This window comes from Sarcophilus harrisii, chromosome 2 (genome assembly GCF_902635505.1).
Source record: "Sarcophilus harrisii chromosome 2, mSarHar1.11, whole genome shotgun sequence".
Taxonomy (NCBI): domain Eukaryota; kingdom Metazoa; phylum Chordata; class Mammalia; order Dasyuromorphia; family Dasyuridae; genus Sarcophilus; species Sarcophilus harrisii.
In genome coordinates, this window is record NC_045427.1 from 419,550,192 (window position 1) to 419,577,146 (window position 26,955).

The 26,955-nt window shown below is 46.9% G+C and overlaps 1 protein-coding gene across 6 annotated transcripts in view; it reads left to right on the forward strand.

The window, feature by feature from the left end:
- Positions 1-26,955, forward strand: part of MGAT4B (alpha-1,3-mannosyl-glycoprotein 4-beta-N-acetylglucosaminyltransferase B) — a 47,886-nt gene that overhangs the window by 12,452 nt on the left and 8,479 nt on the right. For 2 of the 6 annotated variants that reach the window (XM_031953828.1, XM_031953831.1), the window contains exons 2-9: positions 19,889-20,074; positions 20,169-20,309; positions 20,466-20,599; positions 22,243-22,289; positions 23,888-24,001; positions 24,244-24,319; positions 24,666-24,780; positions 26,391-26,548. In XM_031953828.1, coding sequence (XP_031809688.1) covers positions 19,889-20,074; positions 20,169-20,309; positions 20,466-20,599; positions 22,243-22,289; positions 23,888-24,001; positions 24,244-24,319; positions 24,666-24,780; positions 26,391-26,548 — 971 coding nt within the window. Of the gene's footprint in view, positions 1-10,542; positions 10,834-18,482; positions 18,593-19,888; positions 20,075-20,168; positions 20,310-20,465; positions 20,600-22,242; positions 22,290-23,887; positions 24,002-24,243; positions 24,320-24,665; positions 24,781-26,390; positions 26,549-26,955 lie in introns of those variants that run through there. The other 4 variants (XM_031953829.1, XM_031953832.1, XM_031953830.1 and 1 more) reach the window with 3 other exon arrangements.

A 26,955-nucleotide genomic window follows, 5' to 3' on the forward strand; every position in this document is an offset into this window, starting at 1 on the left:
ACAATAATCTCACAAAAGTTGGAAGTATTTGAAGGGGCTGTTCCATGGAAGGACTGCATTTGTTCTGCTTGATCCTGAAGGCAGCCAATTACAGTGGGTTGAAGTAGAAGAAAAGCAGATTTAAGCTCATTTTAAGGGAAGGCTTTCTAATTAGGAGATCAAGAAAGGTTCATATGTAGTCAGTGACTGCCTCAGGAGGTTTCTGGAGGAAAGGAAAATTATAGACCAAGGGTGGGGAACATTGGGCCCACTGGCCACATAAGGCCCATGAAATCATTTTAATGCTAAGGCAATCACAGACAATAATGAGCTGAAAGCTAGGTACAACAGCCTTCCAGTGCTGGAGTTTTGTATAAGTTGATAATTTTTTATGGCCCAGAAATGATATTATAAATATCCAGATGGCTCTTGCCAGAAAAAAGTTCCCCTATGTTTGTTCTAGATGAACCACTTGTTGACTATATTGTAGAGAGAATGTTTTATCAAGTTTGAGATGCTTTCCAACCTGAAGATTCTTCAAGATTAATCCAGTGTTGAATATCTCCAATATAAGGTCTTGCTTGCTGTAGGCCCTCAGTAAATGTTAGGTGAATGGAGGAATGAATCTCTGTAATAAAATGTGAGCTGTTATTATCCATTAAGGTTTTTTTGTTTTTTTTTGTTTTGTTTTTTGTGACCAGTCCTAAGTTAGGCCCCTGTATCTCCATCCTCATTTTCCTGTCCTTGATGTGCAGAGAATGAATGAAATCAGTGGGAATTCTGTTCTGCGGTGATTCCTTGGATTGACCCTGTGTCCCATGTTTGTGGGGCTCCTGAGGGCAATCCTCCTGTAGTCAGAATGGTCTTGAATTAGCCTTAGAAGCTGCTAAGTGGGAGACTGGGATGGACAGGGAGGACTTTTTAAAAAAATTATTATAACTTTTTATTGACACAACATATACATGGGTAATTTTTCAACATTGACCCTTGCAAAAACTTGTTCCAGCTTTTCCCCTCCTTCCTTCCATCTCCTCTCCATGGCAGGTGGTCCCATATATGTTGTACATGTTAAAATAGATGTTAAATCCAATATTTGTAAACATTTTTATACAATTCTCTTGCTGCACAAGAAAAATCAGATCAAAAAGGAAAGAAAATGAATCAAAAAAACAAAATGCAGTGAACAACAACAAAAAGAGTGAGAATGTTATGTTGTGATCCATACTCAGTTCCTGCAGTCGTCCTCTCTCTGGTTGCAGATGGCTCTCTTCATCACAAGATCATTGGAACTGGCCTAAATTATCTCATTGTTGAAGAGAGCCACATCCATCAGAACTGGTCATCATATAGTATTGTTGTTGAAGTGTATAATGATCTCCTGGTCCTGCTCATTTCACTCAGCATCAGTTCGTGTAAGTCTCTCCAGGCCTCTCTGAAATCATCCTGTTGCTCATTTTTTACTGAACAATATTCCATAATATTCCATAACATTCATATACCACAATTTCCCCACCCATTCTCCAATTGATGGGCATCTGTTCAATTTCCAGTTTCTAGGCACTACGAAAAGGGCTGCCCCAAACATTTTTGCACATACAGGGCAGGGAGGAGTTCTTGAGGAAGTGAGATTTGAGTTAGATTTTGAAGTATGAGTATTGTTATTTAGTTGTTTCAGTTCCCATTTGGGGTTTTCTTGGCAAAGCTCCTGCGATGGTTTGCCATTTTCTTCTCTGGATCATTTTACAGATTAGGAAACTGGGGCAAAGAAGGTTATGTGACTTACCTGGGGTCACATAGCTAGTCACTGTCTAAGGCCAGATTTGAATTCAGGTCCTCCTGAATCTAGGCCCAGTGCTCTATCCACTTTGCCACCTAGCTATCCCAATTGAAATATGGGTAGAATTTGGGTAGTCAAAGATGTTTGTATAGTGTTACACAGGAAAAAAATCGGTGGACCTGGGTCAAATCCTGCTTCTGATACTTTATGTGATCTTAATCAAGACACTTGAGAAAAGGACTTTGGGCTAGATGGGCTCTTGAGGTCCTTTTCAGTTCTAGGGCTGTGATCTTAAGATCTTTGTAGAGTGAGCATGAGTGAAAAGGATTATTACAGGCAAAGGTGTGGAGGTGGGAAGTATAGCACTGGGAGGATGCTGAGTTGTTCAGAGATATTAGATTACAGGTGAGGGGTAGAGGAAGGCTGACCACTTTATGATACAGGCCTTACCTCAAATCCTGGGCTAAGCAGATTCTGTTACTCTGTGGGCTATTGAGTCATTAAAGGTATCTGGAGAACCCCCTCTTGGAGCTTTGTTAGGGATCCTTCCTGCTGACATCTGGCTGGTGGAAACAGAGAAGGGAGGAACTGGAGACTCCAGTGACCCAGGTGGAATACAAGTGGACTGAGTTGGATTGAAATTCTAATAGCTCCCATCTCCGTGTTAGAGGCCCCAACTAATTTGATTTTTCCCCTGCAGAGTCAAGCTCATTTGCATCCTTATAAAGAACTCTGATCACCATCACCAGAATTGCTACTTTGTTTGGGAACTAATTGCAAAGTGATTGTTTTGAAAGCAAGTGGGGAGCTGGAGGGGTGATTTTTAATGAGGATGCTGATGAGCCACTGTGGTCCAAGGAGGGTTAGAGGAGGGGGTGGGGTATGCTTTTCTCTGGATGCTGAGGCTTCAGGAATATAGTGTTTCCTTAACTGGGAGAGAATTTTTGTTTATGGGTTGTAGGACACTTGGGTGGCACTGTACTTGGAATCAAGAAGACTCATCTTTGAGAGTTCAAATGTGACCTCAGACACTTAGCAGCTGTGTGGCCCTGGGCAGGTCACTTAACCCATCTACCTTAATTCCTTTAACTGTAAAAATGAGCCTAAGAAGGAAATGGGGAACCCCTCTAGTATCTCTGCCAGGAAACCCCCAAGGTGGATCATGAAGATTTGGACATGACTGAAGTGAGCAACATACGCATTTTAATGTTGCACAGATGCCCTTCATAGTTATACCATCCTCATTTCCCAACATACACTTTCCCTTCTAAAAAAAAGGGAAAGAGTTAAACTAAACCAGCCTAAAAAACTGCCTGATGCTGCGTGTCCCCATTCCACTCTTGTGCCCCCCATCTCTCTCCTTAGAGAAGCTGTGGATATTTCATCATCTGTTCCCTGGGATCAAGTTTGGTTATTGCAGTTGACTGAGTACAGCTGCTCCTGCGGGTTATTTATATTATTGAAGTCATTTGTCTCTTGTTCTGAGGGTTCTGCTTGTTTTACCGTGGGTCACTCACTCAAGACTTTGAGTTTGGGGGCACCCCAAAAGCTCAAGTTAGAGGTACCAGCCCCCCAAGCTGAGACAGACAGGTGCTGCCAGGATGCCTGGGGGTGTGCCAGGAGATGGAAGCTTCAGTCTACAAACATTCCTCCTCTGGGATGAGTCAGGGAAGCAGAAAGCCGGGCCCTGCCTCCCCGCTGACAGAACACATTTGCTTCTAGCAAACGCGTCTGTCTTCCCTTTGCCTTCTCCAGAGTCAGAGGCTGCAGTGCTCAGGCAGACTTGGAAGATTCCCCAAGACTCTGAGACTCAGAACTTGCTTTTTGGGAAGTAACCTGGGACCAGCACAGCGGGGGAAGCTTGCGCTGCCGCCTGTAGGCAAGCCCCCAACGGGAGCCTTTCTTAGAAGAGCTGGGGAGAAGGCAGGGTGAGCAGTGACCTTGACCTCAGGGGCCTTCAGAGCTGTGGATTTCTTGAGTAATTGGCCCCTCAGCCTGAGAGGGACCAAAATGAAAAATTGCTTTCCAGTTCTGCGAGCCTCTCTCATCAGACAGGTTTGCAGAACAGCCCCTGACATAGGACTCCAGACAGGCTCTTCCCTTGGAGAAGACATCTAACTCCCGGAGTTGAGTGAATAGCTGCCACCACTGCCCAGACAGCCTGGACTGGTCGGGTTTCACACTGTAAAGGACACCGCCGGACTAGCGCTGACACCGGTCACAGGTGGTGTCTGGTGTCCACGCGCCTGGTGTCCAGTGTCTGCGAAGGGACCAGGGAAGTGGGGCCTTTTGGTCTGCCGCGCCAAGGCCCGGGATGCCCTGGCCAGGAGGAGTCTCCGCCTCTGGAGCCTTGGAGAAGGACTGTTTGTTTGTCCTTGTGTGACTGTGTATTGTGCCCTCATTCACAAGTCAGCATTAGACCCTACGGCAAAACCTTGCCCAGTTCCCTGGTACACTGTGTGTGGGAGGTGAAGAAGGGTCTGAGCCAAGAATGCGATGACTAATGCCCAGGGCCTTTTGGAGGCTGTAGGAGGCTCGCTGAGTTGTGAGCATTTTGTGCTGAGGACCAAGCCTCTCCTTCTCTCCCTCCAACCTCCCCTCTCCAAATAAAAAACACCCTAGCATTCATTCTTCTCTCTGGCTGCCTCTATCCTCCGGCCATGTCCAGGGACAATGACTGGCCTGTGTTCATTTTAGAGGGGTAGTCCCAATGTTGAGGTCTGGAACCAAATGTTGAGGTGTAGACCACATGTTGAGGTCCACATTTGGGGTACCTAAATGAAATTAGGGATTAGTTAAGGTCTAGTGGCAGGTTTGGGTTACAGGGAGTCAAACAGAGTTCCCCTGCAACCCCCTTAGATTCGGCGCAAGGATACGGCGGTATATGAGGTCTAGAAGCGGCGCGAATTCCCAATAAAAGCATTTATTGGCCCAGAGAGCTGGATTAATAAAAGAGGTTTATTATTGAGTTTAGAAGTAGGAGATAGGTGAAGGTAGAGATAAGGAGGGCACTGGACAGAGGGTCCAGTGGACAGAGGGTGGTTCCCAGTGTGGTCCTTTTAAGTCAGAGACTTAGCTTGAGGGGCTTTTGGGTGTAGCCCCAAAGTTGGCTCAGATCCCGGTGGGGCTGGGACAGGTCCGGACCTTCTATTGGAATTCAAAGGGACCAGGATTTGTGAGTCAAAGGGTAATTTACATTACCTGGGGGGGGGGGGTTGGGAATCAAAGATTGGAATCTTTCCCGCCTCACCAAGGACTACCTACCACACCGTCCTGATGCTGTTTCCTCTGTATTTAGTTATGAAAACAGAGCTCATGGCCCAAAATGTGTAATAATTAGTCACAGTTCATATTTATATGTCATTTTAAGGTTCGAAAAGCTTTTTATGTATATGCTCTCATCCAATTGTCCCAACATCCTAACATAGGTTCTAGTATTCCTGTTTTATAGAAGAGTAGACTAAAGCTTGTGGAGTTTAAGTCTCTTCTCTGGGATTGTAAAAAATTGTGTCTGAGATAGGCGCCCCCCCAAATCTCGCTTTTCCCAAACTTAGCACTGGCCATTCGGATTCAGTCCATCCACAGGCTTTGTGAAGTCCTTGCTATTTTCTCTTTTAAACGAACAACAGCAGGAATCTGGCATTTATTTATAAAGTACTTTTCAGGCTTTGCAAAATGCTTTACAAATATTATCTAAATTTTATTTTTACTACAACTGTGGGAAGTAGATGCTATCATCAACTCTATTTTACAGACGGGGAAACTGAGGCAAGTGTTATTCAATGACTTACTCAGGCTTACACAGCTAGCGATAATATAAGGCTGAATTTGGACTCGGGTCTTCCTGACTTCCCGGTGGAGCACTACATCCACCTTACCACCTAGTTGTCTGCCAGGCATTGGCAATATGAAGACATAAAAGAAACTGCCTGCCTTCTAGAAGTGTGTGTTCTAGAGGAAGGAACTATGTCATTACTTCCTGCCAAGTGAAATCTGGTCTACAAGCCCAGAAGGCTGTCGGGGACACAGGCTGAGGTTGGAGAATTTTCTGGGTCCCAGGGAAGGGGGGGAAGTGTGTGGCTTTTGTGGAGTCTCTCTTAATGTAGAACTCGCCTCTGGTGGGCTGGGAGGCCAGACTTGTGTTGTTCAGACTGTTCTGAACCTCTCACACTCTCTTGCCTTCCCCAGCCTCCTCACAGTTTGGGCCAGGCTGTGACCAGAGTTTCAGTCCTGTTCTGGAGCTAGGATGCTGCCCTAGGACTGAGCAAGCTATTGGCTGGCCTCCAAAAAAGCCTCCTTTTTCCCATCTTCTTTCCAGGAGGATAAAGATAATTCTGATTGAGATCAAGAGACAGCTAGCAGACAATGCCTAGCAATCAGATTAGAGTATCTGGGCCATGAATGAAACCCACTAATGGGATGGAAAAGGCTCCAGATAATGATCTCAGCGGCTCAGCTGGCCCAAGCCACATACAGGTCTAGCCTAGACATGGCCTTCCTGTGCGGGAAATATTAAATCCTGTCCCTGGTGGGATTGCCTGGGACCACCACTGGGGGTGGGTGGAGTCCCAAGTTGTTTCCTCAATGGGTTTCAGATAGGGCTAGAATTTGCTTGGTGGGGGTTGGGAAACCTGAGCAGATCATTAGAATGGGGGCTGGGGCAGGCCCTGATCTCCTATTGGAATTCAGAGGGGTGCTTTTGACCAGGATTTGTGAGTCAAAGGTCCTAGCTTCCTGAATTGATAATGCATCAGCCAGGAGGGGTTGGGAATCAGAAAAGAATAAATCAGTCTGAAAGGACTTGTTTCTTAAAGGGACCACAACCTGCATCAATAAGAGCTATATAAGTTTAGTTATTGTTATTAACATCTGCATTTTAAGGGAGCTATCTCTAGAAGCCATTTAATCCATTGTTAGTTCTAAGTCTTAGAAAGGTTTTTTCCCATCTTATTGAGTTAGGAACTCTTCCCCCATCCCCAGTCTATTCCATCCACCCGTTCCTTACTGGTCCTAGTTCTGTCCTTGAGGGTCGTATATAACAACCCTAATCTTGATATTTCATGATGCTTCCTTAGATAGAAATTCATGTTTCTACAGTGAATTAAGGTTCGCAAAATACATTCTCCTTGTAAGATTCTCGTGAGGGTAGGGTGGTAACAGTGTTATATCCATTTTACTCTTAAGAAGTTCTGTAGGTGATTTGGCCGTAGTCTTATAAGCTTTTAGGTTTGAACCCAGTGGAGCAGCAGACTTGGGTCAAGATCTGAATTCAAATTCACCTTCAGACATTTACTAGCTGTGTGGCTCTTGGCAAGTCATTTAATCCTGATTGTCTCAAAAAAAAAAAAAAATTTTTGAACCTGCTATAATAAGGATCTGGTCCCCTGATCTTTGTTGGGAAGGGCTTGAGTCCTAAAACCCTGAATCTTTGGACAACCCCTATCCTCTCTTTCACTTGGTCTCCGGAATAATCTCCATCTATTATTAACCAGGAAATTAGTCCCTCCATTCATCTGGAGATGGCTCCCTATCCCTGGGCCATAGGCAGCTAAATAAAATTGAACTCTGTATCCCAAATCTTTGCTACCTTCAAATCGGGAGCCCACTGAGAGAATTGCTCAGTGAAAATAAACCCATTTTTGCCAGTACCTCACTTGGAGATGGGGGCTGTGAATACTTTCACAAAAACCCAGATCTATAAACTCCAAATCTAATCCTCTTCTCATTTTCTCCCCTATTCCCTCATCATCCTCCAACCCTCAGGTCTCACCTTTTCCAAGCTAAACCATCTCTGCTTCTTTCAATGAGCCTTGACCCTCAGTACTGATGGCTTGTTTCTGAAGCTGTCACTATCCTGATTTTCCCTCCTTCGTGGGTCACACTGTTTCTAAAGGGGTGCTTTTCTAAAATGGCCTGCCCAGAACCAGATCCTGCCCACCTGGAATTGGAAGGGACCCCTCAGGAACTGAATAGCCCTACCCTTGAACTTTGTAGATGAGGAAACTGTACTTGGGAAGAAGGGATAGATTGATGAAGGCCACACAGGTAGAAGAGTCTTGGACCTTTTGAGCTCAATTCAAATGTTCTGTCCAACTGTCACAGCCTGGCCTGACCCCTTGGGGAAGGAAGAGCAGAATGGGTTTTCCCTTGTTTTAGAGCTAGACTTCTATTGGCACAGCCCCAGACTTCGTTAGTAGTGTATTTTGGGGGGCCATCATACTGCTGGCTCAGATGGGGCTTCCATGTGGTCCCTTAAGCCTCTGGTCTTTTTTCATATGACAAAGAGTGTTTAGAGCCGGAAGGAGCTCAGTGCTCAGAGATGTTTAGTCCAGCTCTTTTAGGCTCAGCGAAGTCAGGGAGACTCATGTCTGAATTAAAATCCAGTCACACATTAGCTGTGTGACCCTGGGCAAGCCACTTCACCCTCCTTCCTTCAGTTTCCTCATCTGTAAAATGAGCTGGAGAAGCAATGGCAAACTCCCCTAGTCTCTTGGCGGAGAGAATCCCCTGGGGTCACAGGAGCCTGACATGACCAAATCACAACTTCTTTTACATATGAGGAAACCGAGGCTCGGAAGAGTTAGCCTTTTTGAAGGCACAGAGGTCAGTCTGGGTAGGTGGGCCCAACAGACTTTGAGCCCAGGCCCTCTAATTTCTAGTGCTTTGTTCACCGCCTCTGTGAGACTGTTATGTAGGAGGGATTACTGCTAGCTAAACCATCCCCTTGGTCCCTGGCTTCTAAACCCGAATCACCTCAGGAAGCAGGCTCTGGGGATTGGCTCCCCCAGGAAAGCAGCATGACTGGGCTGAGCAGGAAAGCTCATTAGGCGCCTTCGGCCCAGAGCCTGGCTCGGGGAGCTCTGAGAAGGTCTCTGGAGAGAAGTCCTGCAAGAAGGGATAGGCTGGAGAAAAGGGTTCTTTCTGGGAGGATGGGTTTCACCCCCTGCTCTTGCTCTGTTTCTCAGGTTGACGCGGGAGGGAGGGGGTGGGTGGATTTTAGAGGGAATTTCAGCTCCTGCTGACTCCCAGATGTGTCCCTCCCGGCTGTGGCCTGGGCTGGGCCGGATGTTAGGCTGGGGAATGCCCTGGGGCAGGGGTTGCAGCTGCTGTTCTGCAGAAGCCTCATGATAACCGAGGGCTCCCTGGCTTCTGGCACAAGCTTTTGGCTGGCTCTCTGCTGATTTATGGTTTCTCTTGTACTACTGACCTCCACCTCCCCTCGTCATCCATGCTTTGTACCATCTGTCCTCCTGCCCGGAACGCACTCCTCCCTTACCTCCCCTACTTCAGAGCCCTTGTTTCTTGCAGTTTTATCCAGCTGACCCCGGGAGCCCCTCCTGAGTCCCTCACCTGCTAATATGCTCATGGCGACAAAAATTCCCTTGTTTAGTGTGTGTGTATTACAGAGTCAGCATAGCTATTGTTGCTGTTTGTGTGTATTTATTTAGGGTTGTGTTGTCTCCCTCGATAGAATGTAAGCTCTTTGAGGGTCGGAATTGTTTCATTTTGCTTTTTGTGCCCCGGGCCCAGCGGGTTGCTCAGCCCACAGGTACTTAATAAATACCCAAGGATGGAGTGATGCTCAGACCGGATCCTGCCCTGGAGCTTGGGGACGCCTCTCCTGGGGATGGTGCCTTTCTGTTTGTCTCCCTTGTGATCGCAGGTGAGCTCCTCCCCAAACTCGGCCAGTCAGGGCCGGGAGAGTGGGAAGGATACCTGCCTTCCATAGACGGGAGGCCTTTGATCCCTGACCCGCGTGACCTTTGACATTTTGTCTCTGTAAGCCTCCGTTTTCTCAGCTGGGAAGCAAGCATAACCACAAGCAAGACTCACCCGCCCAGCAGCCAAATACGGTGTGTCCGCACCTGAAGCTCCTCAGCTTTGCAGAGGGGGCTGGCAGGCATCGACGACTGGCCCGTGTAGCTCTGGGGCTGGCAGGGTGGAGGGGCGAGCTCTGGGTGGCTGTGGGAGCCGCTGTGGGTGACTGAGGGCTGTGTGGCATCGGAGCCAGTGCCTGCCTTACTCGGTTCTGCTGTTACCTCTTCCCTGTAAAGGGCATTCCACAGAGTCAAGCAGCTAGCACGGCCTCTTCTGGGGCTCACGGAGCCAGGCCTGCCCTGAAGGGAAGCCTCGGGGCTGAGCCTGCCCTGGCCTAGGAGCCCCTTAACTTCCCAGGTGTTGCCACCTACTGATGGTAGCTTGGCCCTCTTAGCAATGGCAAGGAGTCAGAGGCCTCCAAACCCGTTTCTGTGCTCACTCTAACCCAGACCTGTCAATTCACTTTCTCCAGAGCACTGGCTTTGGAGTCAGGAAAATGTGAGACGCTTATTCATTGTGAGATCACGGGCAAGTGGCTTCACAAATCAAGTCAGCATTTATTAAGTGCCAGCTATATACTAAGCTAGAGGCATAGTGGGCAGAGCACCTGGCTTCAGACACTTATTGGCTATGTGAGGATGGGCAAGTCTGCCTCAGTTTCCTCGTCTGTGAAATGGCCTGGAAAGGAAATGGCAAACCACTCCAGCATCTTTGCCAAGAAAACTCTCTAAGCGGGGTCACAAAAGAATCAGACACCAATTCCAATAGATTTGGGATGGAAAATGCCATCCGCATTCAAAGGGAGAAGAGAAGATAAGGGAGGGAGGGAGAAAAAAATTGGAACTCAAAATCTTACAAACATGAATGCTGAACTCTCTTTCCATGTATTTTAAAAAGTAAAAGACTATATAGGAAAAAAAATCCACAGTACATATTAAAAAAGAAAGAAAAGGAAAGGCAAAACCAGTCCTGATCCGTGGGGAGCTCTAATGAGCCAGAGAACATGCAAACAAGTGTGTCAGAACAAGACATGTGCAGATTGGAGGTGGTCCCGGAGCGAAGGCTCTGGCTTTAAGGGAGCCTGAGAGGGCTTCTTGCAGAAGTGAGGATTTCAGCTAAGACTTCTTGGAGGAGGCCGGGAGGCAGAACCGAGGAGGAAGAACATTCTAGGAATGAGGCCTGGGGCAGTGCCCAGAGTGGGCAATGTCCTGTAAGAGGGACAGCTGGGAGGCTTGTGTTGATGAATCGCAGAGCAGAAGGTAAGCTAGCAGGTTATGAAATTTGTAAACCTACATTTTTTTCTCCATAAAAGGAGGGAGTTGGGCCTGCTCTTCTAAATATAAATTTATGGTCCCTGTCAGCCTGTTTTTTTCTCTAAAATGATGACAGGACTGGTACTGCCTACCTACATAAGCAGGTGCTTTTTAATGCTTTTGAATAGACTGAAGACTTACTTCATTAGGTTATTATGAGGGAAGACGTTAACTACATGTATTCTAGCCCTTTTGGTACATGGTTACCTCCTAAAGCTGCTCTGGAGAAGGGCCATGGCCTGGGCTGTGTTTACTTGAGAGAGGGAAGGGGGCCGGAAAGGAGTAGAAGAAAAACAAACATTAATTGGAACAAAGTACTGATTCATCCCTCCTAAGCCCCTGGTGTGTGTGAGGGGAGTGTCTGCCTCCCCTCCCTGCCCCCAAGGGTGTAGCACAGTCTGAGAGGGTCCAAAATGCCTTTGGGGGATTCTGTGCTGTATCCTGGGTCTGTAGCAGTGATGATGATGTTGATTATAATTATAATAAAACCACTAGTATCACACCTCAAAGTTTATAAGGCACATTACATGTTTTATCCCACTTAATCCTCACAACAGTCCTGGGACTTTAGCTAGATAGCTATTGTTATCTCTGTTTTTCAGAGATGGAAACTGAAGCTCACAGTGGTTGGTTGATTTGTCCACAGTCATCATCCAGCCCAGGGTATAGCACTGGTCAGCTTACAGCCAAAGCTTGTACGATCTTGGATTTAGAACTCTAAAAGACCAGGACCATAGAAGTCAGTGAGTATTACTGAATATTATTTTACAGATGAGGAAACTGAGGCAAGCAGGGTGAAGGATTTGCTCAGAGTCACACGCTATTAAGTGTCTGAGGCTAGATTTAAAGGAACACAGCTGAGCCTTCCTTACCTCAGACACAGTGCTAGAAAAAAGGAGGGAGCCCGGTGGAACCGAATTTGGACTTGGGAGGACCTGAATTTGCATCTTGCTTCAGGCACTTATTAGCTGTGTGACCCTAGCAAGCTATGGAACTTCAGTCAACCTCAATTTTCTCATCTATACAGTGGGAATAATAGCACCTGTTTCATAGAGATATTATGAAGATCAAACAGATCTGTTTTTTAAAGCCTTAAAGTGTAATAATTGTTTAAAAGTTCCTCCCGGCTGCCTGTCCAAGCTGAAGCTAAAAAAAGGAATTTTTATTACTTAGTCCCCTAAAACAAGAATAAAAACATTCAACAGATGCAGCAAAACAGGATGTTCAGAGAGGTTGGCTGGGATCAGCAAATTCTCCCTTAAGACCCTGTGTTATTTCCTGTAAAGTCCCCTTCCTCATCTACTCCTCCACTCCCCTTTATAAAGCCTGGTCTTTGGGACTAGGGATCTACAGCAGCTTTTTTCCACCCTCTTTTATTGTTTACCACTTAGCATGTTAATTTATTTTCATTTTTTACAACTAGAGTCGTTTCTGAGAATATTCTTCCCTCCTGTGCAGTCTCCTTTTTAATAAAGAAAAAACCCCAAACAAATAGTCTTATCATCTCTCAGACGAAAGGACTCTGAGAAACCATCTGATTCTCTCCTTTCACTTTACAAGTGAAGAAACCAAGGTCCAAGGTCATAAATGTGACCTTATTCACTTATTGTTAAAAGGCAGAGGCAGGATTTGAATCCAGCTTCTTTGATTTAAATTCCAGTGTTCTTTCCTTTAAACCTCATTGCCATCCTTCGGTTAAGTCTGGCAGTGTGTACAAGCTCCCATACCCATAGTCCCCATTTCTCCAGCAAAAGGGGGAGTTGTATTTCACCCTAGTTTAAGCTTAAAATAAACTGCTTCTCCAGATGTTTGTGCCTGACTAGTGAAGGCTCTGGGTCCCAGGGGCCGAGGATCTCAGGGAGGAGGGAGCAGTGTGGGGCCAACTTTGGGGACCCCAGAACTGCCCTTTGGAAAGGTCAGCTTTCTGTTTGACTTCAGTAGTCACAATAAGAGCTGGCATCAGTAGGGCAAGGCGGTACAGTGGCTAGAATGGCAGGCAGGAGTCGGGAAGACCTGAGTTCTAATGGGGCCTCATACTCTTACTAGCTGTGCCCTCCTGGGCAAGTCACGTAATTCTGTCTGCCTCAGTTTTCCGATGTGTAGAATGGGCTGGAGAAGGAAATGGCAACCCTTCCCCACCCTCCCCCTCCCGCCAGTGTCTTTGCCAAGAAAACCCCCAAAGGAAATAGTCAGACATGACTGAAACACCTCCACAGTAGCACTTGATATTGTTCCACTTGACCTTGCGAATACCTGTGAGTTGCATGATTCTCCCCCTGAATCTGCTCTGTGGCTCCCTTCCCCACCAGAACAGGGTAACTTAAAAATGAATTTCTTGATCTGGAAGACTCTTCCACCCCAGCCCTATCCCAGAGACAACAGCAGCAACATAGAAACGCTTAAAAGTTCCCCAAAGTGCTTCCCGAACATTGTTTCATCTAGTCCCCACAGAATCAGGGCCATGGGGGCACTACAGGTTTTGGTTCCCCCTTTTAAAGATGAGAAAAATGAGTTGTGTCTTGCCTGTGGGCTTATAGCTAATGACTGTCAAAGGTGGGATTTGACCCGGAGCTTTCTTGTTTCCAGGACAACCCTGCTTACTAGCCCTCCTTTCAGAATTCCTTCTGTAGGACCACCTTTTCCACAGAGCAACACTGCTTCTTAATGCACACCCTTATCCCTATTCTAGAGGGGAGAAAATTGAATCCGGTAAAGCTTCACCATTTGGTTCTGTGCAGAAGCCCCACCCACCATCCCACTCGTGGCACTTTTTTTTGCAGTGGCCCCCTCTCTTTCTCCCTCCCTGTGTCCCCTCCCCTGGCTTCTGGCCTGGTGACTCATGTTGGGTAACCACGAACACAGTGGGCTAACAATAAGAACATGAATGCAGCAGGCCCGGATCACTGGGGATAGGAAGATAGAAATAAGTGTCCCTGCCCTTAAGGAGCTAAGGGTCCGCAGGCCTGGCTGGAGCCTGGTGGGCCGGGGTGGGCCCGGTGGGCACTGGGTGCTGACTAGCCATACTTCAGAGAAAGCAGCAGCATCCTGGCCACCGAGGAGCCCACAGTCTGACAGAGGAGCCACTTAAATGAAGAAGTTACACAAATGTATGTAGAACAGGCCCCACGGCTGGGGGGTAAGATGGACTCCCTGGAGAATGGAATACTTGAGCTGAGGAGGGTGTGTTTCAAGCAACTGCCCCTGCATGGTCTTCCCCTCTTCCAGCCCACCCTCTGCTCCGGCAGACTGATCTTCCCAAAGTTCATGTCAGTGTAACTGGCCCTAGCTATTTGAGCAACTGGTTGGAGACTAAGGGTTTTTAGAATAGAGGAGAGTCCTTAGGAAATGCTGGAAAAGCTAGTGGTTTCTTTCCACAGCCAAGTGGGGCATTTTTTTTTCTTTTAGTAGGAATAGTGAGAACAAAGGATTTTAGGAGCACAGATTCGAATAAAACTTGAAGGGACTTTGGAGGCCATTGAGTCCAACCCCGTCATTTTACAGATGAGGAAACTGAGGCACAGAGATGTTAAATAAGATGTTAAAGATCACACAGCTAGTAATTCCAGTAGTTTCCAATCACCTCCAGAATCAAATATAAAATCCTCTGGCCTCCTTGCTCCTCCTTGAACAAGACACTTCCCTCCTGTCTTTGGGGAGTTTCCCTGGCTGGACTCCATCTCCTGCCAGACCTTGCCCTCCACCCTCTAGCTTCCTTCAAGTCTCAACTAAATCCCCTTTCTGGAAGCCTGTCCAGAGCCCTGTAATGCCCAGTGATCTAACTGTTGCCTATTTCCAATTCATCTTATATGCCATATAACTTGTTTCACCATAGTTGTTGGCATATTGTCTTCTCTGCTTTTTGAGAGGTGGATTGGCTTTTGTCTGTCATCGGATCCCATGCTCAGCGCAGTGCCTGGCACATAGTAGGCACTTTGTAAATGTTTATTGACTCATTACCTGGGGGGCCATCTGTGCAAAGTCATGGGTTTGGGAGATGGGGAACAGCTAGCTGGTCGGTTTGGCTGGATCATAGTGTGTGAAGAGGAATAATGTGAAGTCAGTCTGCAAAGATGGGCTGGAGCCAGATTGTGAAGGGCTTTAAAAGCCAAATAGGAATAATAAGAAAATTAACCTAGCATTGTGAAGTTCTTAAAACACTTGACCTATATCATCTTGTTTGAGCTGCAGGTATTAATACCCCTACTTAACTGATGAGGAAATTGAGAGCTGCAGGTATTAATACAGTTCAGGAAATTAGCTTCCACAGCAAGTCAGCTAGCCAGCCTTCCATGGCTGCTGAGTGTTGGAAGGATGAGTCAGACGTGGAATAAATATGGGGTAGGATTTGAAGCCTGATCCAAGCTCGAATTTGCCATCTCTATTTAGTAGTGTTAAGTAGAATATTCACAATTGTCATTTCTAATTAAAATGCTTCCTGATTATCATGTGTTTGACAAATGTTATTATCAGTGTGTTTAGATCCTGCCCTTGACGGAGGGGGAACTTAAGTGGGGCAGAGCCATTAGGTCTTTAGACCCCTTGACCTGGGGACAGAAGGGACCAAACTGCAATATAGTAGAGACCCCAGGATTAGAGGAATGCCTTTAGGAAATGCTGGAAAAGCTAGTGATTTTTTTTCTACAAGCAAGGAGGAATTTTTTTTTTCTCAGTAGAAATGACAAGAACAAAGAATTATCGGAGCACAGATTTAAATAAAACTTGAAGGGACTTTGAAGGCCATTGAGTCTAACACCCTCATTTTATAGATGAGGAAACTGAGGCTGAGAGATGTTAAGTAGCTTGCTAAGATCACACAGCTAGTAAGTTTCTGAGCCAGGATTTGAATGGAATTCTTCCTGAATCTAAAATCAAATTTTCACTATACCATACTACTCCTCCCCCCCAACAAAAATCTGCTCAGAGACTCCGGTGTCCCAAAGTCCCCAGGCTTATGCTCTGTGGTCTTACAGGGTGCATATATCCAGGTTAAAACTCTTGTCAGGTGGAACTTTTATTAAAGTAGATTACTAGGACATTTCATGACATCAGGTGGGTTTAGTATTTTTTTTTTTAATGATTACGCAGAGAAACTTGGAATTCCTAAAAAAAAATTTTTTTTTTCAAACAGTTTTTAAAATTAATTGAAATAGGAAAAGAGAAAATTTGGAATTCAAAAAAATTTTTTTAAATGAGTGTTAAAAACAAATGATGTTTTAAAGTCCAAAATAAATCAGAGTATGTGGTACAATGGAAAAATGAATGAATATGGAGTAGCGGACCTGGGTCTGCATAAACTTAATGTGGGATCTTTGGGCAATCAATTCTCTCTGAGCTTGGCTTCCTATTTATAAAATTATGGAGTTGGACTAAATGACATCCAAGCCTCCATTTAGCTCTAATGATCTGTGTTTGAAGCCCCTTCCAGCCCTGACATTGTATATTCTAAGGTGGCTTCTAGCTCTTGCATTCCATGTTGTAAAGGCCTTTCCAGCTCTATCATTCTGCATCCTAATGTCTCTTTCAATTCTTAATAGTCTGTGTTCTAAGGCCCCTTTCCAGCTTCCAATTGGGTGGTCTATATAATAAGCTAATGAATGTTTATTGTCTGAATTAAATTGTCAGTGACTGCCATGGGCTTGTCACATCTTCGGAAAATCAACCAATAGATACTTAGTGAGAATCTGTGAACATGTCCAGAGCAGGATTCAGATGAAGGACCCCTCTTCCAACCTTCAGCATTTCTGTTGAGGGAACTAGTTATCTCACTTTGTAACCTCAGAGTTATCCTTGACCTTCACTTTCCCGTAGCCAGTTGGTTGCCAAGTTATTTTTAGTTCTAACTCCATGTGTCTTTCATCTGTAGCCATCTTTGTGGCCATGGTTCCAGTTTGAGCCCTCATCAGCTTTCTCCTGGACTGTTGCAACAACTTCCCAGCTGTTCTCCTTGCCTTAGCTCAATACTCTCCATCCTCCACTCAGGAGAGCAAATAATCCTCTTAAACCAAGGTTCCGCCTTTCATTCCCCTACTCACAGACCAGCTCCAGCAGGAAACCAGATCTCCTCGGCCTGGCCCTTAAATCCTTCAGCCCTGTGTGCCTCCATCTTCCCCTCACACTCCTTCACATTCTCTCTCCCAGCCCAGCTTAACTACAGCTAGCTTTCTTTGTAAGCATACCCTCCCTGATTTTGTTCTAGTCCAAAATGAGCTCTGTCCTTAATTCCTTTGTTCAGAGTTCTTGCTTTCCTTAAGCATCCGGGCCCTTCCCCAAAGCCTTCCCTGAAGCTCCCTATTATTAATTCTCTGTCTTCCCTTTTAACTTGCCCTATCCTATACTTATTTGGGTGAAGCTGTATGTTATGGATAGACTATCAAGTACTTAAGAGATTTATTCTTGTCCTTGTACTCTTAGCACCTAGAACAGGTTAGTAGGTACTTGGATAGTGGATCAATAAACATTTGTAATTACCAAAGCAAAGATGCAAGTCTGGATGGATGTTGGAGGGGATGTGGGAAAACTGGTACTGATACTAATACATTGTTGGTGGAGTTGTGAACCGATCCGACCATTCTGGAGATCAGTGCTCCAAGGATTATCAAACTGTGCATATCCTTTGACCCATCAGGTGTTTCTGTTGGGCTTATATCCCAAAGAGATCCTAAAGGAGGGAAAGGGACCCAGATGTACAAAAATGTTTGTGGCAGCCCTGTTTGTAGTGGCCAGGAACTGGAAATTGAGTAGATGCCCCTCAATTGGAGAATGGCTGAATAAGTTACGGTGTATGAATGTTATGGAATATTATTGTTCTGTAAAAAATGACCAGCAGGATGATTTTAGAGAGGTCTGGAGAGACTTACACGAACTGAGACTAGGTGAAATGAGCAGAACCAGGAGTCATTGTACACAGCAACAAGATTATCAACTCTGATGGATGTGACTCTTTTCAACAATGAGATGATTGAGGACAGTTCCAGTGATAGACAGCTATCTGCAACCATAGAGAGGACTGTGGGAGCTGAATGTGGATCACAACATTGTATTTTCACTTTACTGTTATTGTTTACTTGCATTTTGTTTTCTTTATCATTTTTTTCCTTTTTGTTCTGATATTTCTTGTGCAGCACAATAATTGTGGAAATATGTATAGAATTGCACATGTTTAGCATATATTGAATTACCATCTAGGAGAGGAGGTGGAGGGAAGGGAGGGAAAAATTTGGAACATAAGATTTTTCAAGGGTGGATGTTGAAAATTATTTAACCATGTTTTGAAAATCAAAAGCTTTAATAAACATTTTTTTTAAATCATGAAAAAAAAAAGATATGTCTGGAGCTGGAAGGGCCCTCAGAAGCTTTCTAGTCCAACCAGTTCGTTTTATACATGAAGAAACTGGGACCCAAAGAGACTGACTTGTTTGTTCTAGAGTCACGTGGGTAATATATGTCAGAGGTGGGTCTTGAAAATACTTGATTGTTGCTTAACAAATACTTGTTGTATTGAAGTGAAATGAACCCAGTTATTTACCTGTGCCTGAATTGATGTGGGAGGTTAAGACTAATTGTTGAGTAAGGCTTGCCTGATTCCTACCCTTCAGAAACTCATCATTTAGGTTGGATGATAAGTCACAGAGGGAAAGTACAAGACAAGTGCCACAGTGTGTGACTCACCTGGAAGATGGGAATAATGACAGCACCTGTCTCTCAGGTAGTTTGAGGATAAAATGAGATGAGCTTTGTCAAATGCTCCATACAAACGGGATTACCATGGTTGCTATGATTGTCAAATGCAGAAAAAGTTGAGGGAAAGCAGAGATCAGTGGGGTCTGGAGTGGCTGGGATTCATGAAGTGGGCCTTCCTGAACCCTGGTGACTTGGGGTAGCCTTGAAGGATGGGATGGAACGACTTGGATAAATGAGAGGCAGGGGCTCTCCCATACTCCTGGCACAGTATAGGAAGAGACAGGGGATATGCAGAGGAGCCCAGTTCTCCTGAAGCATAGACTATAAAATCTAGATGATAGTATCTGGATTCAGATAATAAAAGTACTTCTAATGAGGTCATGTAGATAACTTGCTTTATAAATGTCCCTGTGTAAGTGGGCAGACTGAGGTAAGGTGGGGCAGGTATGTTGGGCCAGACTCTGGGAGGCCTTCTAAGCCAGAAAAAGGGATGTAGGCAGAGAAGAAGCCCTTGGGCCTTCAGAGTGGCTGGTGAAGGGACCAGAGATGAGCTGTAGGAAGCTGGGGGAGTGTTTGAAGGTTGAGGTGCCAGTTAGAAGGCTATTATAATAGACCAGGGGAGGGGCCAGTGAAAGTGTGGAGTAGAAAGGGGTAGCAGTAATGCAAGGGACAGATGTGAGGCACTTTGTGGAGAAGAGAGGAAAATCTGTTGGAGCTTTTTTTTTTTGAGAGTATGAGTCATGAATACAAAGACAAGTTACTGTAAAGTACAGTTGGGGGAGGGAATCAATCAATCAACAAACATTTATTAGGCACCTAACTATGTGCTAGGGATGAAAAACAACATGATCCAACTTCTGCCCTTGAGGAACTTGAACCTTGGAATTTAAAGGGGAGAGGGGAAGGGAAGCCAGACTTTCACATCTAAGTGTTTTGAATAATAAGCATTTATCAAGTGTTTGCTACGTGCCAGGTACTGTGTCAGGCTCTGGCGATACAAACACAAACAAATAAGGTCCCTGCCCTCAAACAGCTTATATTCTAAGTGGGGAAGCTGAAAGGGGTTGCAAGTGCAGGGTTACTAGAGGGACAGCAGTCTGGCTGGGATGTGTAGAGATGGCTGAAGAAATATTGTAGAACCCTGGATCGGGGCAAAAAAAGGCCAAAGCTGGGCCTGAGTCCAGGTCTAACCGGGGAGGGGTGTCCAGTTTTCCAGTTGGGAGGGAGTGAACATGGCGATGCTGGCCCATAAGCTGGCCAGGAAGCCCAGTGGGTCTGCCTGCCACTTCTTGACACCCGTGGGGTCCTCTGTGCCCTGCAGGTGACTCGGCAGAGGTGTATCAGCGGGAGTTCTTGGCCCTCCGTGACCGCCTACACGCTGCAGAGCAGGAGAGCCTCAAGCGCTCCAAGGAGCTGAACCTGGTGTTGGATGAGATCAAGAGGGCCGTGTCAGAGAAGCAGGCCCTGCGGGACGTGGACGGCAACCGGACCTGGGGCCACCTGTCTGGTGAGTGGGTGGGGGGCTCCTGGGCAGGGGCTGGGGGCCCAGGCGGGCGGGGGAGCTGTGTCTGAGCCACCTTCCTTCCCGCCCTTCATCCCAGAGGACACCAGGCTGAAGCTGTGGAACGTCACCCACAAGCATGTGATGCACCTGCCCACTGTCTTCCACCACCTGCCTCACCTGCTGTCCAAGGAGAGCAGCCTCCAGCCAGCCCTGCACGTGGGCCAGGGCCGCACCGGAGGTAGTGGGTGGTGGGCGATCTGAGGGAGACTGGGTGGAGAAGGAGAGCAGGATTCTAGGGGTGCTGGTCCAGGGACTGGGGCCAGGGTGGGAAGGGAAAGCATCTGGGGACCAGGGGCCAGGGGAGCCCTAAGCCCCGGTTCCTGGGCCACTGCAGTGTCCATTGTGATGGGCATCCCGAGTGTTCGGCGGGAGGTGCACTCGTACCTGACGGACACGCTGCACTCGCTCATCTCGGAGCTCAGCGCCCAGGAGAAGGAGGACACAGTCATTGTGGTGCTGATTGCCGAGGTGAGGGGCACGCAGTGCTATCAGGCCCTGGGGAGAGAGCAGGGAGGGAAAAGAAAGGAATAAGCATTTATACAGCACTCATTATGTGTCAGCCATTGTGCTTTTTTATAGTTATTCCTTTATTTCCCTCATTCATCTCTCCCAACAATATTTTGAGGTAGGTGTTGTTATTCTCATTTTACATTTGAAGAAACAGAGGCAAACCAATGAGTGACTTGCTTAGTCTCTCATAATTAGTAAGTGTGAGATATTTATAAGGTATATATCAGGAATGAGGATACAAAGGTGAAAATGAAACATCCCCTTTCAAGACCCTCATTCTCAGTTCCTGCAGGCCCCAATTCCTTCTTTATAGCCTTTTTCTCACTCTTTCATGTTTGAAGAGCCTTCCTGTTGACTGAGGGGACTAGAGCAAATCTTCAGCTGAGCAATGTTTCCTCTTTGACATCAATCCCTAAGCTTGCAAGCATTGAACTTCTCCCTTCTTTATCCTTCCTTCCTCTTGCTCGTGACTTTATTTTTGTTTTGTATGGGAAAAATTTTTGCCTTAATAGTATTTTATTTTTCCCAATTACATGTCAAGATAGTTTTCAATGTTCATTTTTGTAAGATTTTGAGTTCCAAATTTATCTCCTCTTTCTTCCCTCCCCCTCCCAAGACAACATCTGATACAGGTTATATATGTACAGTCATGATAAATTATTTCCATATTAGTAACCTTGTGAAAGAAGAATCAGAACAAAAGGGAAAAACCATGAGAAAGAAAAAAAAATGACAGTTGTAGTATGCTTCAATCTGCATTTAGATTCCATACTTTATCTCTGGATGTGGATGTCATTTCCCAAAATGAGTCCCTTGGAATTATCTTGGATTTCTGTATTGCTAAGAATAGCTAAGTCTGTCATAGTTGATCATTATACAGTGTTGCTGTCACTGTGTACAAAGTTCTGCTGGTTTTGCTCACTTCATTCAGCAACAATTCATGTTAAGTCTTTCCATGGTTTTTCTGAGAGCATCTTGCTCACCGTTTCCTGTAGAACAACAATATTCCATCACAATTATATGCCACAATTTGTTTAGCCATTCCCCAGTTAATGGGCATCCTCTCAATTTTCAGTTATTTGCACCACAAAAAGAGCTCTTGCTCATGATTCTAGAAGGGTTCTCTAGCCACCCCTCAGGTGGACTGATGACATGGTACAGTAGGAAAAACACTAGATTTGGAGAAAATCCAATTTCAAATCCCAGCCAGGTTACATGCAACTTCTATGACTTTGGGTAAATCACTTAAATTGGGCCTTAGTTTATATGAAAATTAGGGGTTTATACCTCTTACATCCCTTTCAGCTCTAAATCTTTGATTCTGTGACACAGTAGTATTGACTATTTCTGGCTTCTTGGTTCTTTCCCAAACAAAATTTAAGACTTTAGTTTAAATTCTTTGAACTATATTTCTGTGTTGGCAGGAGGGGCAGTGGGGTAGCCAGCTTGGGAGAAAGGGTGTTGAAGAAAGGAGGTCTATCCGAATTGAGTCAGCCTGTGATTCTGTGTGGCTTGGTCTTTCAGACACTTGGGAGGTGGGGGGAGTCCTACAGTCTGGGGGAAAAGGTACAGGACTCAGGCTGTTTGGTCTTTGTTCACAGACAGATACCCAGTACACGATGGGGGTGACGGAGAACATCAAGGCCTTGTAAGTAGTGACTGCCCCTTGATACTCATGGGGATGAGGGGCACAGGGCACATCTCTGGCTGGGACCCTCACATTTTCCATCTTCTTCCTAGATCTCTGAGTATTCAGCCCCCTTCAGCTGCAGCTCTAGGACTACATTTAGAACTGGCCTAGAACTAAGCTTGGGGGCAGAATTTGAGGTGAGATCAAGCACCCACAAGTTGTCCTGAGGTTACAGGAATAGGCATTAGGAAGCAAGACAAAGAAAAAGTAGGTGACAAGAATTTGTAAGAAGAGAAGTCTGCCCCACTGAAAAAGGGAAAATTTCAAAAATACCTTGAGAAAGAATCATTTGGGTCAGGGAGGACCCAGCCACAAAAATGATGTTGATGTTGATTTGTTGACCTCCCAAAATAGAGCTGTTCCTGCTGTAATGTACCTTAGGCTGGGCCTCAGGGAACCAGGGTTCACTGTAGGAGAGAGGACCAGTGTTTTCTTGACTTTGCTTCCCATCACCTTCTCTCCTTCCATTTCTTTTTTTAAAAAATAGATTTTTATGGATATCCTCTGTTTTTACATTGCCCAGATTTCTCCCTGTATTTCTTCCCTTCCTAGAAATCTATCCTATATTACAAATAATTTTTTAAAAGAAAATGAGCAAGAAAAAATATCACCAAAACTAACATTTAAAAAAATCTGACTGCATACGGTTCACATAACTGTGTTCTCTCTCTCTCACCCTTCCCCCAGCCATCCTTTATATTTCATTGATCACACTGCAGCCTTCTTTCCTTTCCAAAATGCTTTTCACATCAGCTTTCTTGCCCGACTCTGGCCGGGCCCCAGGTTTAAGGTGTTCACAGGTAACAGGTTTGGCTCCTATTTGATTCCCTTTCTGTGAGAAATGTGGCAGAAGTGGGAGCAGAGCCCAGTCGCTCTGCAGGGCTCTCCCTTAGGATCAGGGCTTCGCCAAAGCCTCAAGGCCTGGCGCGGTGGAGCCCACTTATCTGGCTTCACCCTGCTCACCGAACCTGGAGTTCTGATTTCATGTAGGTAAGGGGTTCCATTCAGCTCCTCATGACCTCCCTGGCGTCCTCCCATCCTTCTTGTGCCTTGTCAGCCATTGTTTCTGGTTACCTCTGAACAGGACAGGGAGTTCCCTTTTACAAAATTAGGGGTGTTATGTCTTAGCTGACATCATCGGGGGCACCTGCCCACCACCTCCTCCTTGGGGCTGGAAACCCCAGGACTCTCGCTCCCTGGGGGGCAGAGGAGGTAATGAGGTGTCGGCCAGGCTTCCCATCTCTCTGCTTACATTGAACCAGAGCTCTTTCCAGGAGGCTCCATCCCCTCTTCTTCCCTCCAGGAGCCCCCTCCTGGGGCCAGGTGGGAAGTGGGGAGGGAGCGCAGAGCAGAGGTGCTCCCTGACCACCGGATCCCCCACCTCAGTGGCGCACAGTAGGAAGTCAGAGGACCTGCTGCTGTTATCACTTACAACCTGTGTGATTGAGGAAGTCACCTGACCTTATGTGTAGAATGAAGGGGTTGGGATAGGGGGCTTCTGAGGCTCCTTTCTGTTCCTGATCTGTGATCCACTCCCTCTCCCATTTCCTTTCCAGGTTCCCCACTGAAATCCATTCTGGCCTCCTAGAAGTCATCTCTCCTTCTCCACACTTTTATCCTGACTTCTCTCGACTCCGAGAGTCCTTTGGGGACCCCAAGGAAAGAGTCAGGTAACCCCTGCAAACCACCATTCCCCTGCATGTGCTTGTCCCATCCGTAGCATGGGGAGGAAGTACATCCTGGGGATCCCAGCAGGGAGCTGAGCTGACCCTGAGCCCAGATCAGACACCCTCTCCCTCCTACCAACCCAGGACACAGTTCCTCCATCATGGGACTACCCAGAATAGGTTTGGCCCCTGCTGGGAGTGAGGGTCCAGGCCCCTGACCTTCTGGCCACGTCCCTCTCCCCCAGGTGGAGAACCAAGCAGAACCTGGACTACTGTTTCTTGATGATGTACGCACAGGCCAAGGGCATGTACTATGTCCAGGTCAGCGCCCTGGGAAGCTGGGTGGAGGGCAGGGAAAGGGGGGGACTTACACTTCTTGTTCATATCCACTTGGGGTTAAGTGTGGTGGGGAGGGGATTTCTGGGGAGACTCTGGAGAGGGGTTCAGTTCTGGGGATGTCAATGTTGGAATGTGACCTTGTATCGAGCCTGCTGCTGGGGAGGCAGGATGGGGACTCCCAAAATGGCCCCTAGGCAGGCCAGGGGCTGAGCTAGGGGTCAGAGAATAAGCATCCCACCCCACTCATCCCCCCACACCATTCTGTCTCATGGTGAAAGGGAATGGAGGAGGTCAGCTTCTAAGCCCCCCCTCCCCTCCCCTCTGGCAGCTGGAGGATGACATTGTGGCCAAACCCAACTATCTGAGCACCATGAAGAATTTTGCTCTACAGCAACCCTCGGAGGAGTGGATGATCCTGGAGTTCTCCCAGCTTGGTTTCATTGGTAATAGGTGCATGTCCCCCTGCCCTGTTCTGCCCAGCTCCCCCCCTCCCCCTGTCCTCCTCCCCAGCTTTTCCCATTTGCCTGGGCCAAGGCTGTTGATTAGTACTCAGCGGCCTCCTCCTCTTCTTTTCCTCCAGGTCTCTTCCTTCTCTTCCTCCCTCTCTTCTCTTTTTCCTTTTTCTATCTTTCCTCTTCTTCCTCCTGATTTCATAGTTCAGTGAAAAGAAGGCTAAGTCCTGAATTCAGATCCCAGCTGTCATTGGCACCTGTGCGATATCTTTGGACCTCAGTTTCCTTTCTGTTAAATGAAGAAAATTGGTCTGGGGGTGTCCGAGGCCTTCTAGACTAGCTCTGTGAACCTTTGCTCGTGGTTTGTACCTGCTTTGCTCCTGAGGTCCCTGCATCTGCCAGTCAGACCCCATCTCTTCACAGACAGCCCCAGGGGGTGACACATGAATCCTGTCCTTGAAGACCCTACAAATTCAGCTCATGCTTGTGTGCCATACTGCTGTTCCGGGCCAAACAGGGTCAGTAAGCTCATGACCAGGAGCTCGTGGCCTAGTACAATGACAAAACACAGAGGGACAGCAGTGACCCACAGGCCTTACGGTTCCTCCCACCATCAGTCAGTCAGTCATTGTGCATTAACTAACTGGAGCAGCCAGGTAGCTCAGTGGATAGAGCACCAGGCTGGGAGTCAGGAGAGCCTTAGCCCCCAATTAGCTGTGTAACTCTGGGCATGTCACTTAACCCTGTTTGCCTCAGTTTCCTCATCTGTCACATGAGCTAGAGAAGGAAATTCACACTATCTTAGCTAAGAAAGTCCTAAAAAGGGTCACAAAAAGCCACATGCAACTGAACTCTAACGATAATAATGAGTTAATTGCCCGCTACGCACTGGACATTGTACTGCCCGCTGGGGATACAAGGACAAGAAAGGAGCAGTCTGGGCTCAGAGAGCTTGCTTTCTGCCAGGGGAGACCTCGTGCGTCAGCGGTAGTGCAGAGGCGGCTGGTGGCCTGGTGGGCAGAGCGCTGGGCCCAGTCAGGAGGCCCGGCCTTAGGCCCAGGAATATAACATGCGGTGTCCACTAGAGAGGGAAAGTGGCTCCCCATGGGGAGCCCTGGCGCGTTACGGTCCCAGGGGTCACAGAGCGTAGGACACGACTGAATGCCTGAACAACAACACGATGTAAGGGGTAATGGGAGAGCAACCGTTGTTGTGAGGATCCCCTGAGATAATATCTGTATGCACTTAACGCAGTGCCGGGCAAACAGTGAGTGCTAGGATTCCTTGCTGCCCCCAACGCCAGCCCCTCCACAGGTTCATTCAGCAGGATGCTGCCCCTCCTTCCACAGAACCCCAGGGAGGGTCAGGAGGAGATGGCTGCCTTGCTTGGCCCAGCTCCACCCCAGGCCCTCCTGATGGCAGTGCTGCAGAATTGGAGGGGGTTCCAGAGGCCGCTCCCACGGCGGTCAGCCTGAGGAGCTGGGGGGGGGGGGCACCTGTCACTACAATTTTAGAAAGTTTTTCCTTACATAAAACTTGACTTTTGCCTTTCTGCAACTCCCCCTGTTGTTCCTTGGCCTCCTTTCTGTCCCTCACCCCAGCTCAGGCACTGTTGGTGGTCTCTTTAGGGAAGATGTTCAAATCCCTGGATCTGAGCCTGATTGTGGAGTTCATCCTTATGTTCTACCGGGACAAGCCAATTGACTGGCTTCTGGACCACATCCTGTGGGTGAAGGTCTGCAACCCAGAGAAGGATGCGGTGAGTAAGAGGGCGAGGGATCCACTCTTTTTTGCCAGGAAGCACCCGCCTCTGCCCTCTTATCTGTGGGCATGATTTCATAATAGCTGGGATTTATAGCCCTCTTTAAAGTTGGCAAACATTGTCCCATTTGACTCTCACGATCCCTGGGAAATAGGTGCTACTGTCCTGCCCATTTCACAGATGAGTTCATGTAGCTCAGACCATCCTGCCTATAACAGGGAACGTAAGGTCTGGGATGATTAACCTCTGCCATACAGAGTTGCCACGTGCACCCTGGGCCAAGGCACGCTAACAAAGACCCTGAGCCATCCACCTTCTCCAGAATTCCTCCCTGATCACGGGCTAGGGAGCTTGGTAGGCACGCGTACCCCAGGGCCTGGACCATGTTGGGAGGTGAAGCAGCA